The sequence below is a fragment of the Loxodonta africana genome, chromosome 25 (genome assembly GCF_030014295.1).
Source record: "Loxodonta africana isolate mLoxAfr1 chromosome 25, mLoxAfr1.hap2, whole genome shotgun sequence".
In the NCBI taxonomy this organism is placed as follows: Eukaryota; Metazoa; Chordata; class Mammalia; order Proboscidea; family Elephantidae; genus Loxodonta; species Loxodonta africana.
The window spans coordinates 19,667,783-19,682,187 of NC_087366.1; the positions used below are offsets into that span (position 1 = coordinate 19,667,783).

The following is a 14,405-nucleotide window of genomic DNA, read 5'->3' on the forward strand; positions in this document are numbered from 1 at the left end:
TCCTCCTGCTGGGCCCCTGTAGAATTTTGTGTCTATCTCAAGTAGAGCACCTCAGCCTACTACATTGCAAGACAATTAATTGTTTATGATGACTGTCCTCCCACTAGCTAATAAGTTCCCTGAGGGCAGGGATCAGATCTTATTCCCTCTTGTGCCCAGGCCTATCATGGTGCTGGACACATTGCAGGTACTCCGTAAATGCTCGTTGATTATCTTAGGACATGCTCCACTTTCCAAAAGGGAACAAGTACCTCCTTCTGAGACTTTAACTAGTAATATCTACATCCAGTAGATGTGGTTAACTTTCTGCTGAAGTAAACTTCCCATTGCCGTTGAGTCGATTCCAAGTCATAGCAACACTGTAGGTAGGGCAGAGAACTGCTCCATGGGGTTTCCAAAGCTGTAATCTTTATGGAAGCAGACTGCCATATCTTTCGCACATCTAGCAGCTGAGCGCTTAACCACTGCACCACCAGGACTCCTTAGAAGTAAACTAGGAGAACTAAAAAGAAAAGATTTGGATATAGCCCAAAGACCAATCAAGATGTTCCGGGTATAATTTCATTAGCACAGGTCTGGAATCTGATGTATGTGAATCACTTATTTAGTATCCTGTCTAGGAAAAGAGTGAAAGGGTAACCTTAGCCAGAAGCAAAGAAAAAGGAAACATCCTGGAGTCTTGTGAAGAAGCCAATATTAATGTCTCCTTAGCAAGATTATCCCATACCAGGGATTATCCCTATATCTAGATTATCTCTATAGTTTTCTAGTATTCAGAGCATTGATACTGTCTTTAATTTCATGACATGACAATCATATTTTAAAGTTTGTATTACAGACTGGAAAATAAAAAAATTGAGAAGAGAAGAAAAGGGTTTCCTACATCATGCTACCTTCATTGAGAGACCCTTTCTGAGAAAAACAAATCAAGTGTAAGAAGAATAAAATAAATCTCCAAGTTCTAATACTAGGCTTATCAAGTAACTGTCTAGTAAAAAGTCTTCCCTCATGGCTTGCCCAAGAGTACCGAACTGCAATTTTGCAAGTATATATTATACATCTCATTTCTTAATCCAGATAATACAAAAAAATAAACAAATGATTAGATCAAGTCATTGTGAACTTTTGGAGTTAAAGTATCTAAATTCTAGAAACATAGTTAATTAGTAGCAGTCTAGGCACTGGACCTTCTTATAAATGATTCTAAGCATGTTTGTGCTTTCTTTTCCTACCCAATTCAGCCCAGACCTCAAAACTGCTACACCACCTACTTTGCTGCTGGCAACTTTAACTCCTTTCTCCCTTGCCTTCTGCCCCACCTAATCTGCTAGTCCCTAAACCTAGAGCAATCCAATAGGCTGCATTCTTATTTCTATGTTCTGGGTAGAGTGCCTGGAAAAAAATTTGTCCACAGTCGTGTTGACAAATTTATGACTTACAACTTTAGTTGGTCTTCAACATCAATGGGCAATCCCTTTGTGTTTCAGCAATTCTCAACTTTTCCTACTCTTCCAGCCTTTACCCATCTTCCATCCCTTTATGCCTCCTAATTCCCAGAGAAAACTGAGGTTGGCTCAGGTTCTGCTTCTTACCTGCAAGCTTAGCTACATCTATACTCATCCTTACTTTCCTTGGAGGAAGAGGTGCCTCCATCTCCTATCCAAAGCTCTGTGGTAGCCATCACCTTGGGCTATAGCCCTTTCTTTATGGCTCTGTGCCTGCCTCTAGACATTGAGCTCCCTGAGGTTCCGCATCTTATCTTCTCCAGGACAGCACCCAGCACATAGCAAAAATGCTACTGACTTTAGCGTCTGCACAAAAATGGAGGCCCCTTGAGCGGTCTCTCCCAGATGGACCTTCATACATACCAGTTCTTGGGACTCCTTCAAGCTTAGTGCTCCCACATGAATCACCACCTGATCCAACCTGCAAGACGGAAAACACTGTTGCAACACTTGAAGTTTAGCAGTAACACAGCAGTAAGGATAAGCAACATGCATTGTCCTGATTTGTGCTAGTTTTAGCCATTAGCAAACACCTTATCAGGAAGAAAAGCCTGGTGATCTATTTCTGAAAATCAGCCAGTGAAAACCCTGTAGATCACAATGGTCTTATCCGCCATCATTCATGGGGATAGTGCAGGTCTGGGCAGTGTTTTGTTCCTTTGTGTATGGACTCACCATGAATTGGGGGCCAATTTGACAGCAGCTAACAATATAATGCCTTATTAATCTCAAGGCTATTAAATTCTACAGTGGCCTATTGAAAATTTAGGTAAGTAAAAGGGTTTATGGTGATCTTTTTTAAAGAGCCCACCAATATCATGTTATTGAGAGGGTGGCTGTGATTTGAAAGTACCTGGGATGATTGTGATTTCACAATAGAGAAGAGTCAACTCTATAGAAGCACTTTCAAGGTAAAGTTCAAATTATACTCCATTTCTTCCTTATTGGGGAGTCATTCCTGCAACTGCCTTAGTTTAGAGCCACTGAGAAAGCAGTGTGGTTATACAGTAATAGAGAGTTTTCACATTACCAGCGGCAAAAATATATGCTGAACGCTGTTGAACATGCACAGAAATGGGATTAGCATAGTCTCTCATGATGTTAGAGGTGGAAAACCCTGAGATAATTTAGTTCAAGCCTGTTATCTCACAGCAGAGGAAATGGGGACCTGCAGAGATTGGTATTTTATAAACATGCTTGCATAAAAACAGCTCTAGGCTGTGAAAACAGCTGTAAAATTCGTAATTCAATTCTAGCTAGAATAAATGATCTAGTTTAATACTGCTTAGAATCAAAAATTTATGTGTCAGACATTATATTTTTGTAAGTGAATGGCATTGCATGTATTTATATAATATTTATTGATTTAAATGAGCAAAAGTACATTAAACAATCAAGAAGCCAATGGTGAATGGAGCACTAGGAAAAATATCTGAGTGGGAAGAGGTGCAAGGTAGCTGTTAAAATCTTATACTCTCTGTCATGGATCGAATTATGTTCCCCCCAAAATCTGTGTATCAACTTGGTTAGGCCATGTGTGGTTGTCCTCCATTTTGTGATTGTAATTTTATGTTAAGAGAATTAGGGTGGGATTGTAACACCATGCTTACACAGGTTACCTCCCTGATCCAAGGTACAGGGAGTTTCCCTGGGGTTTGGCCTGTACCACCTTTTATCTCTCAAGAGATAAAAGGAAACGGAAGCAAGTAGAGAGTTGGGGACCTCATACCACCAAGAAAGCAGCACCAGGAGTAGAGTGCATCCTTTGGATCCAGGGTTCCTGTGCCTGAGAAGCTCCTCGACCATGGGAAGATTGAGGACATGGACCTTCTTCCAGAGCCGACAGAGAAAGAAAGCCTTGAATTTGGACTTTTAGCCTACTTTATCTTGAGGAAATAAACTTCTCTTCGTTAAAGCCATCCACTTGTGATATTTCTGTTATGGCAGCACTAGATGACTAAGACAGAATTTTGTACCAGGAGTGGGGTGCTGCTCTAACAGATACCTAAAATGTGGAAGCAGTTTTGAAACTGTGAATGGACAGAGTTGCGACAGTGGCAGAGGACTGGCGCAGCAGAGAACCTGCAGTGGCAGAAAAGTGGCAAGAGCAGGGAACCAACAGCAAGAGAGAACCAGGAGACCAGTGTGAGACAGCGCAAGAGCTGACCCATGGAGCGAGACAGCTGAGTGCCTGTGTGCAGGAGGCTTCCTGGTGGAGTGGGCTGCCTCTAGGCACTTATTAGCGGAGCTACAGAGCTTTAGAACACTTGCCCCAAAAGGGCAGATGCAGGCGGGAGGCCTGAAGAGCTGAGAGGCCAAGAAACCAGGAAGCAGAAGCTGAAGAGACAATACAAGAAGCCAAGCTGCCTCAATCTCAAAAGGTATGGTCAGGACTTCAGGGGTTCCAAAGGGTGGGGGCATGGCCTCTGGTGTTTCTAAGTGTGGAGATGCCACTCAGATGAACTAGGAAAATTGTATGCCTAAAGCTGGGGGAGCAGAGTTGCTGTTCTAGTAGGCGTGGAAGGTGGAGCTGAAGCCCAGGGCTGAGAGGCCTCCACTCAGAATCCAGAGTGTGGCCAATAGTTATAGTCTGGAAGGCAGGGCTACTGTGTGAATGGTCTCAGAGAACAAGGGATTATTTTCAAAGTTTTGAGGGCTAATGTAATGTGTTTTGCTGACTTGCTTGGTGCCTGTCATCTGTTTTTTTCCTACAGTTTCTCCCATTTGTAATGGAAATGTCTAGCTTGTACCTGTTCTGCCACTGTACCTTTGGAAACAGATAATTTGTATTGTAGATTTCACAGATGAAGAGCAATTTTTGGATTTTGGACTTGGCATTAAGACTTTTGCTATCATATGATGGGGTGAATATGTTACGCATGTTGCAAGGATATGATTTTTAGGGGGCCAAAGGGTAGAATGTCATGGATTGAATTATGTCCCCCCCAAAATATGTGTATTAACTTGGTTAGGCCATGTGTGGTTGTCCTCCATTTTGTGATTTTAATTTTATGTTAAAAGGATTAGGGTGGAATCGTAACACCACCCTTAACACAGTTACCTCCCTGATCCAAGGTAAAGGGAGTTTCCCTGGGGTTTGGCCCGTACCACCTTTTATCTCTCAAGAGATAAAAGGAAAGGGAAGCAAGCAGAGAGTTGTGGACCTCATACAACCAAGAAAGCAGCACCAGGACCAGAGCACATCCTCTGGACCCGGGATCCCTGCGCCTGAAAAGCTCCTCAACCATGGAAAGATTGAGGACAAGGACCTTCTTCCAGAGCCAACAGAGACAGAAAGCTTTCCCTTGGAGATCACACCTTGAATTTGGACTATTAGCGTACTTTACTGTGAGGAAATAAATTTCTCCTTGTTAAAACCATCTACTTGCGATATTTCTGTTATGGCAGCACTGGGTAACTAAGACACTCCCTGAAAAATAAGGAACAGAATTTCAATTTTCATGGAATCCAGACTTTCTGGAGCCATTGAGGCTGGATGAACGCCTGAAACTATTGCCCTGAGATAATCTTTAACCCTAAGGCCTTAAACCAAAAATATCTCCTAAAGCCTTCTTTTAAGCCAAAGAAAATTCTAGCTTAACTAGTAAAGAACGTCTGTTGTGAGCACAGTGCTTTTTTTTTAAAATAATTTTTAGGGTCGCTATGAGTCGGAAGGAAACCCTGGTGGCATAGTGGTTAAGTGCTACAGCTGCTAACCAAAGGGTCGGCAGTTCGAATCCACCAGGCGCTCCTTGGAAACTCTATGGGGCAGTTCTACTCTGTCCTACAGGGTTGCTGGTGAGTCGGAATCGACTCGACGGCACTGGGTTTGGTTTGGTTTATGAGTCGGAATCGACTCAACAGCAGTGGGTTTTATTGTGCTTTAAGTGAAGGTCTACAAATCAAGTCAGTCTCTCACATAAAAACTTACACACACCTTACTACATACTCCCAATTACTCTACCCCCAATTAGACAGCCCCCTTCCTCCTTCCAGTCTCTCTTTTTGTGACCATTTTGCCAGCTTCTAACCCCCTCTACCCTCCCATTTCCCCTCCAGACAGGAGATGCCAACATAGTCTCAAGTGTCCACCTGATGCAAGTAGCTCACACCTCATCAGCAATCCTCTCCAACCCATTGTCCAGTCCAATCCATGTCTGATGAGCTGACTTTGGGAATGGTTCCTATCCTGGGCCAACAGAAGGTTTGGAGACCATGACCACCAGGGTCATTCTAGTCTCTGTCAGACCATTAAGTCTGGTCTTTTTATGAGAATTTGGGGTCTGCATCCCACTGTTCTCTTGCTCCCTCAGGGGTGCTCTGTTGTGTTCCCTGTCAGGGCAGTCTTCGGTTGTGGCTGGGCACCGTCTAGTTCTTCTGGTCTCAGGATGATGTAGTCTCTGGTTTATGTGGCCCTCTCTGTCTCTTGGGCTCATAATTACCTTGTGTCCTTGGTGTTCTTCATTCTCCTTTGATCCAGGTGGGTTGAGACCAATTGATGCATCTTAGATGGCTGCTTGCTAGCATTTAAGACCCCAGATGCCACTCTTCAAAGTGGGATGCAGAATGTCTTAATAGATTTTATTATGCCAATTGACTTAGATGTCCCCTGAAATCACAGTCCCCAGACCCCCTGCCCCATGCTACGCTGGCCTTCGAAGCATTTAGTTTATTCAGAAAACTTCTTTGCTTTTGGTTTAGTCCAGTTGTGCTGATCTCCCCTATACTGAGTGTTGTCCTTCCCTTCACCTAAAGTAGTTATCTACTATCTAATTAGTAAATAACTCTCTCCCACCCTCCCTCCCTTCCCCCTCTCGTAACCACAAAAGACTGTGTTCTTCTCAGTTTAAACTATTTCTCAAGATCTTGTAATAGTGGTCTTATACAATATTTGTCCTTTTGCAACTAATTTCACTCAGCATAATGCCTTCCAGGTTCCTCCATGTTATGAAATGTTTCACAGATTCCTCACTGTTCTTTATCGATGTGTAGTATTCCATTATGTGAATATACCATAATTTATTTACCCATTTATCCGTTGATGGGCACCTTGGTTGCTTCCATCTTTTTCGTACTGTAAACAGTGCTGCAATAAACATGGGTGTGCATACGTCTGTTCGTGTAAAGGCTCTTATTTCTCTAGGATATATTCCGAGGAGTGGGACTGCTGGGCCGTATGGTAGTTCTATTTCTAGCTTTTTAAGGAAGCAACAAATCGATCTCCAAAGTGGTTGTAACATTTTACATTCCCACCAGCAGTGTGTAAGTGTTCCAGTCTCTCCAACATTATTTTGTGTTTTTTGGATTAATGCCAGCCTTGTTGGAGTGAGATGAAATCTCATTGTAGTTTTAATCTGCATTTCTCTAGTGGCTAATGATCTAGAGCTTTTCTCATGTATCTGTTAGCCACCTGAATGTCTTCTTTAGTGAAGTGCCTGTTCATATCCTTTGCCTATTTTTTAATTGGGTTGTTTTTCTTTTTGTGGTTGAGTTTGAGCAGAATCATGTAGATTTTAGAGATCAGGCACTAGTTGGAGATGTCGTAGCTGAAGTTTTTTCCCAGTCTGTAGGTGGTCTTTTTACTCTTTTGGTGAAGTCTTTAGATGAGCACAGATGTTTGATTTTTAGGAGCTCCCAGTTATCTGGTTTCTCTTCGGCATTTTTTAGTAATGTTTTGTATTCTCTTTATGCCTTGTATTAGAGCTCCTAACGTTGTCCCTATTTTTTCTTCCATGATCTTTATCGTTTTGGACTTTATGTTTAGGTCTTTGATCCATTTGAAGTTAGTTTTTGTGCACGGTGTGAGGTATGGGTCCTGTTTCATTTTTTTGCAGATGGATATCCAGTTATGCCAGCACCATTTGTTAAAAAGACTATCTTTTCCCAGTTAACTGACACTGGGCCTTTGTCAAATATCAGCTGCTCATATGTGGATGGATTTGTATCTGGACTCTCAATTCTGTTCCATTGGTCTATGTGTCTGTTGTTGTACCACTACCAGGCTGTTTTGACTACTGTGGCTGTATAATAGGTTCTAAAATCAGGTAGAGTGAGGCCTCCCACTTTCTTCTTCTTTTTCAGTAATGCTTTACTTACCCGGGGCTTCTTTCCCTTCCATATGAAGTTCGTCATTTGTTTCTCCATCACATTAAAAAATGACATTGGAATTTGGATTGGAAGTGCATTATATATATAGATGGCTTTTGGTAGAATAGACATTTTTACAATGTTAAGTCTTCCTATCCATGAGCAAGGTAAGTTTTTCCACTTACATAGGTCTCTTTTGGTTTCTTGCAGTAGTGTCTTGTAGTTTTCTTTGTATAGGTCTTTTACATCCTTGGTAAGATTTATTCTTAAGTATTTTATCTTCTTGGGGACTACTGTGAATGGTATTGATTTGGTGATTTCCTCTTCCATGTTCTTTTTGTTGATGTAGAGGAATCCAAGTGATTTTTGTATGTTTATCTCATAACCTGAGACTCTGCCAAACTCTTCTATTAGTTTCAGTAGTTTTCTGGAGGATTCCTTAGGGTTTTCTGTGTATAAGATCATGTCATCTGCAAACAGAGATAATTTTACTTCTTCCTTGCCAATCTGGATGCCCTTTATTTCTTTGTCTAGCCTAATTGCTCTGGCTAGGACCTCCAGCACAATGTTGAATAAGAACGGTGATAAAGGGCATCCTTGTCTGGTTCCTGTTCTCAAGGGAAATGCTTTCAGGCTCTCTGCATTTAGGATGATGTTGGCTGTTGGCTTTGTATAAATGCCCTTTATATTATGTTGAGGAACTTTACTTCTATTCCTATTTTGCTGACAGTTTTTGTCATAATGGGTTTTGGACTTTGTCAAATGCCTTTTCAGCATCAATTGATAAGATCATGTGGTTTTTGTCTTTTATTTATGTGGTGGATTACACTAATTGTTTTCCTAATATTGAACCATCCTGGCATACCTGGTATAAATCCCACTTAGTCATGGTGGATTATCTTTTTGGTATGTTGTTGAATTCTATTGAGGATTTTTGCATCTATGTTCATGAGGAATATAGGTCTATAATTTTCTTTTTTGTGCTGTCTTTAGCCGGTTTTGGTATCAGGGATATGCTGGCTTCACAGAATGAGTTAGGGAGTGGTTTGAAATACCTTTAGTAGTAGTGGTGTTAACTCTTCTCTGAAAGTTTGGTAGAACTCTGCAGTGAAGCCGTCCAGGCCAGGGTTTTTTTTTTTTTGTTGGGAGTTTTTTGATTACCTTTTCAATCTCTTTGTTTGTTATGGGTCTATTTAGTTGTTCTACTTCTGTTTGTGTTAGTTTAGGTAGGTAGTGTGCTTCTAGGAATTCATCCATTTCTTCTAGGTTTTCAAATTTGTTAGAGTACAATTTTTCATAGTAATCTGATATGATTCTTTTTTAATTTCAGTTGTTTCTGTTGTGATATGGCCCATCTCATTTCTTACTCAGGTTATTTGTTTCCTTTCCTGTATTTCTTTAGTCTGGCCAATGGTTTATCAGTTTTTAAAATTTTTTCAAAGAACCAGCTTTTGGCTTCGTTAACTCTTTCAATTGTTTTTCTGTTCTCTAATTCATTTAATTCTGCTCTAATTTTTATTATTTGTTTTCTTCTGGTGCCTGACGGATTCTTTTGTTGCTCTCTTTTCTATTTGTTCAAGTTGTAGAGACAGTTCTCTGATTTTGGCTCTTTCTTCTTTATGTATGTGTGTATTGATATAAAATGACCTCTAAGCACTGCTTTCACTGTGTCCCAAAGGTTTTGATAGGAAGTGTTTTCAGTCTCGTTGCATTCCATGAATTTCTTTATTCCCTCCTTAATGTCTTCTATAACCCAGGCTTTTTTGAGCAGGGTATTGTTCAGTTTCCAAGTATTTGATTTCTTTTCCCTGGTTTTTCTGTTATTGATTTCTACTTTTATGGTCTGAGAAGATACTTTGTAATATTTTGATGTCTTCGATTCTGCAAAGGTTTGTTTTATGGCCTAATATGTGATCTATTCTAGAAAATGTTCCATGTGCGCTAGAAAAAAAGTATACTTTGCAGCTGTTGGGTGGAGTGTTCTTTGTAAGTCTATGAGGTCACGTTGGTTGACTGTAGCAATTAGATCTTCCCTGTCTCTGTTGAGCTTCTTACTGGATGTCCTGTCCTTCACCGAAAGTGATGTGTTGAAGTCTCCTACTATAATTGTGGAGGTGTCTATCTCACTTTTCAATTGTTAGTTTGTTTTATGTATCTTGCAGCCCTGTCATTGGGTGCATAAATATTTAATATGGTTATATCTTCCCGGGAAATTGTCCCTTTAATCATTATGTAGTGTCCTTCCTTATCCTTTGTGGTGGATTTAACTTTAAAGTCAGAAATTTTGTCAGAAATTAATATTGCCACTCCTGCTCATGTTTGATTGTTGTTTGCTTGATATATTTTTTCCCATCCTTTGAGTTTTAGTTTGTTTGTTCTCTAAGTCTAAGGTGTGTCTCTTGTAGGCAGCATATAGGTGGATCGTGTTTTTTAATCCAGTCTGCTACTCTCTGTCTCTTTATTGGTGCATTTAGTCCATTTACATTCAGCATAATTACAGGAAAAGTACGAGTTTAGTGCTGTCTATTTTGATGCCTTTTTTTGTGTGTTGTTGACAATTTCATTTTTCCACTTACTTTTTTCTGCTGAGAAGTTTTTCTTTGTAAATTGTATGTTCCTCATTTTCATAGCAGAATTTATTTTTGCTGATTTGTTATGTTTATCTTGGTTTTTATATTGAAGTATGGGATTGTTAGACCTCTTTGTGGTTACTTTAATATTTACCCCTATTTTTCTAAGTAAAAACCTGACTTGTATCGTCCTATATCGCCTTGGTTTCCTCTCCATATGCAAGATCTATGCCTCCGGTATTTAGTCCCTCTTTTTTGATTATTGTAATCTTTTACATAATGACATCAATGATTCCCTGTTTTGAGCATTTTTTTTTAATTAATCTTATTTTGTGTTTGTGATTTCCCTATCTGAGTTGACATCAGGATGTTCTGTTCTGTGACCTTGTGTTGTGTTGGTATCTGATATTATTGATTTTCTGACCAAATAATTTCCTTTAGTAATTCTTGTAGTTTTGGTTTGGTTTTTGCAAATTCTTTAAGCTTGTGCTTATCTGTAAATGTCTTTTAAATTCACCTTCTTATTTGACAGAGAGTTTTGCTCTACATATGAATCTTGGCTGGCAGTTTTTCTCCTTCAGTGCTGTATATATGTCATCCCAGTGCCTTCTTGCCTGCATGGTTTCTGCCGAGTAGTCTGAACTTATTCTTATTGATTCTCCTTTGTAGGTGACTTTTCCTTTATCCCTGGCTGCTTTAAAATTTTCTCTTTATCTTTGGTTTTGGCAAGTTTGATGATAATATGTCTTGGTGACTTTCTTTTGGGATCTATCTTGTATGGGGTTCAATGAACAGCTTGGACAGATACCCTTTCATCTTTCACGGTGCCAGGGAAGTTTTCTGCTAACATATCTTCAACAATTCTCTCTGTATTTGCTGTTATCCCTCCCTGTTCTGGAACTCCAATCACACACAAGTTATTCTTCTTGATAGAGACCCACATGATTCTTAGGGTTTCTTCATTTTTTTTAATTCTTTTACTGCTTTTTCTTCAACTACATTGGTGTTAATTGCCTTATCCTACATCTCCCCCGCTCCGCATTCCAATTCCTCGATTCTGCTCCTCTGACTTCCTATTGTCTAATTCTGTAATTTTATTGTTAATCATTTGGATTTCTGAATGCTGTCTCTCTGTGGATTCTTGCAGCTTATTAAATTTTTCACTTGAATAATCTTTTTGATTACTTCAACTGCTTTATCAGTGCGTTCCTTGGCTTTTTCTGTAGATTGCCTTATTTCATTTCTGAGGTCATCCCTGATGTCTTGAAGCATTCTGTATATTAGTTTTTTATATTCTGTATCTGGCAATTCCAGGAGTGTATCTTCATCTGGGAAAGATTTTGATTCTTTGATTTGGGGGTTTTAGAAGCAATCATGGTCCGCTTCTTTATGTGATTTGATATCGGCTGCTGTCTCCGAGCCATCTATAAGATATTGTAATGATTTACTTTATATTTGCTCACTGGGTTTTATCTTCTTGTTTTGTTTTCTTTTAATACACCCAGATGGGCTACTAGATTGTGCTATCCTGATTGTTGTAGCCTTTGAATCACTTACATCCTGTTACCAGCTGATTTGAGCTGTTACCAGATATATGAGCCTATGAGTCCATTCACTATTCTTGAATAGAATCAGCTTAGGTGTTGTGATAGTGGGCCACCTAGTGTGTGGTGTAGGCTGTCACCTATTAACTTACAGTAGTAGTGGTGATGGTTGTCTGCACCAGATTCTAGTAGCAGCAGGGTGGTCACACTCTAAGGAGGGCAGGATGCTGACAGCCTTCCCCCACGTGCCAGTGAGGTAGGAGTGACTCTATTCTCTTGAGCACTCTGGTGGGCGGGCTCTGCAGCTGTACCTTAGGCACCCAATGCCTGTACATGTAAAGATTGGTAAGCGTCACTATCCTCAGACCCCTTTAGCAGGTGGTTAGATGGTGTGGGTGGAGCTTCAGCCCTCAGTTCCCTGCTGTGGATCAGTAAGGTCTCTGTTTAATAGGTACAGAGGTAGCAGACCTCCAAAACTTGCCTTTCCACTGCTCAGCTAAAACAATTACAGTCAGATCTCTATCAGAATTGCCTTTGCATTATAATAGTCACCTGGTTCCTGGCAGGGATGAAAGCCAAAGACTGTGGATCTCTTATGCTTGGCTGGAGCTGGTTCTGTATTATTATTCCAGTTTAGGGAAGTCAGGGAAGGATTTTTCCAACTGATTGTTAATTACTGCTTCTCTCAGGCCAGGAGAATGGGCTAGAACCGCACCCCCCTTCCCCCCCCCCCCCCCCCGCCCCTCGCCACAGAGCACTTCACTCCTTGGCCCAGGGAATTCCAATGTTAATGAAGCCAGCTGGGGCAGGGAGGGGAGGGATCAGATTGATAGGAGAGAGTAGCAGGAGGCAAGACAGACAAAGGTACTTATCTTGTTTGGTGAGGACTGTTTTATCTGAGATTCCAGAGGGGTGTGTAGCCTGTGTGCACTGGCTGGGTCGAGATTGCCCCTGAAGGTTAGGGCTGGGTCCCGTGCTTGCACCATCTCAGGAAACTGTGAGCAGCTCCTCCGCACTTAGTGCAAAGCTCAGCGCCAATGTCTTCTGGTTGGGACGCTGTGTTCCAGACTCTGAAGCCAGTGGCTGCTTCCCCGTGGTTTCTTGTTTTCCTGCCAGCCACATTGGTGTGCAGCCTATGTGCGCTGGCTGGGTCCCCACTGAGGTTTCTCCAGGGGGTTAGGGCTGCATTCCACGCTAGCCCTGTCTCAGTAAGCCACGATCAGCCCCACCACTCTGGCTCCAGGGAACCTTGAGGGCTCAAGGCTGTGGTGTGGCACACCAGCTCCCGAAGCGGTCACTGCTTCAGCGTGTGGCTTTTCACTCCCCTGTCACTCAGGTCAGCTCCTTAGTTCCGTGTTTGATGGTCAGGGTTCGTAGACTGTCATGCATGTAATCCATTCACTTGTTTTTTTGAGTCTTTGTTTCAGGAGGGATCAGCGGAAGCTTCTATCTAGTCAGCCATCTTGGTCCTGCCTCAGCACAGTGCTTTTTTAAAGAACTTTCTATATGGGTTCAAATTGACAACAGCAACTCAAAAGACCAGATGCAAAGATTAGGGGAAAGTGAGTTTATGTCAATAAGAGAGGAACAATTCAGAAAGGGAGGGTGATAATGGCTTACAATTTGAAAAATGTAATCAATATCACTGAATTATACATGTAGAAATAGTTAAACTGCTTTGTTTTACTGTGTGTATTTTTAACAATAATAATATCTAATATCTCAGAGTTAGTCAGTCCTGGGCTTGAATCCTGACTCTGTTACTAACCAGCTGTGAACCTGTCAGTAAAGCACTTAAATAGTAGTACCTGCCTCAGGGCTGTTGTCAAGATTCTAAGAGTTCCTGCGTGTAAACCACAGCACGGTACATGACACATCATAAATGCTTAATAAATATTAGCAGTTATTACTGCTGAGCCTTAAGAATAAAACCTTGGAAATTTGTAAAAATACAGAAAACAGTGAGGATAGGAATCATTAGGCATTAAAAAAAAAAAAAGTCCAGGGAATGTACGATTCAACCAATTAATCGAATTTTGAAACCAGTATTCAGTTAATCCAGACTTGAGTACTTGTTTTGATCAAGCTTGTTTTAGATGGTTTATGTGCTGGTGACATGTATACAAAGGTAGGTGTAATACTGAGATATTTTTTGGTTAGAGAAATAAAGAAGTTTCTTGAAGAGTACAACCAGGAACCAGCCGTATGAGAAATTATTTTACTGTAAAAAGCTATTTGCTATCTTGTAAGTCCTTAGAATTTGGCCAAAAGAAGGTTGCTTCTGAGACCTCAATGTTCATCTTTGGAAGCGTCCTATGTGGCACTGTGGGGAGAGGCCACGGTTAGCACTGGTCTTCTCAGAGGGACGATGAACAGAGCTCAGCCATCAATTCAGGCGTTCCAGTGAGTCTTCTGAGGGACTCTGGATGATATATATGGCACATTTTTGGGGGTGGAGACACCACATTCCCACTTAGACCCAAACATTTATTGAGTCCTCCAAGGATTCTTGGTTTCCCATGTCTTAGGTAAAATGAGAACCAGCTGAGAAATGACATGATCAGGTTTGTATTTTTACAGTATGATAGAAGACTTCTGAATGGAAAAAGGGAGGCTGACAGATTTGTTTTACTCTCACCAGCTTTACTGCATGATGTCCTTAATCTTGCACCACACCCCAGCCCCCCAACAGCCTCCTG

At 41.0% G+C, this 14,405-nt stretch overlaps 1 protein-coding gene across 5 annotated transcripts in view; it reads right to left on the minus strand.

Annotated features, from left to right (window-relative positions):
* The window catches only part of NPL (N-acetylneuraminate pyruvate lyase), a 66,496-nt gene that overhangs the window by 22,032 nt on the left and 30,059 nt on the right, over positions 1-14,405 (minus strand). For all 5 annotated transcript variants that reach the window (XM_010590964.3, XM_023549208.2, XM_023549207.2 and 2 more), the window contains exon 5: positions 1,869-1,926. In XM_010590964.3, the coding sequence (XP_010589266.1) occupies positions 1,869-1,926 (58 nt within the window). The remainder of the gene's footprint in view (positions 1-1,868; positions 1,927-14,405) is intronic.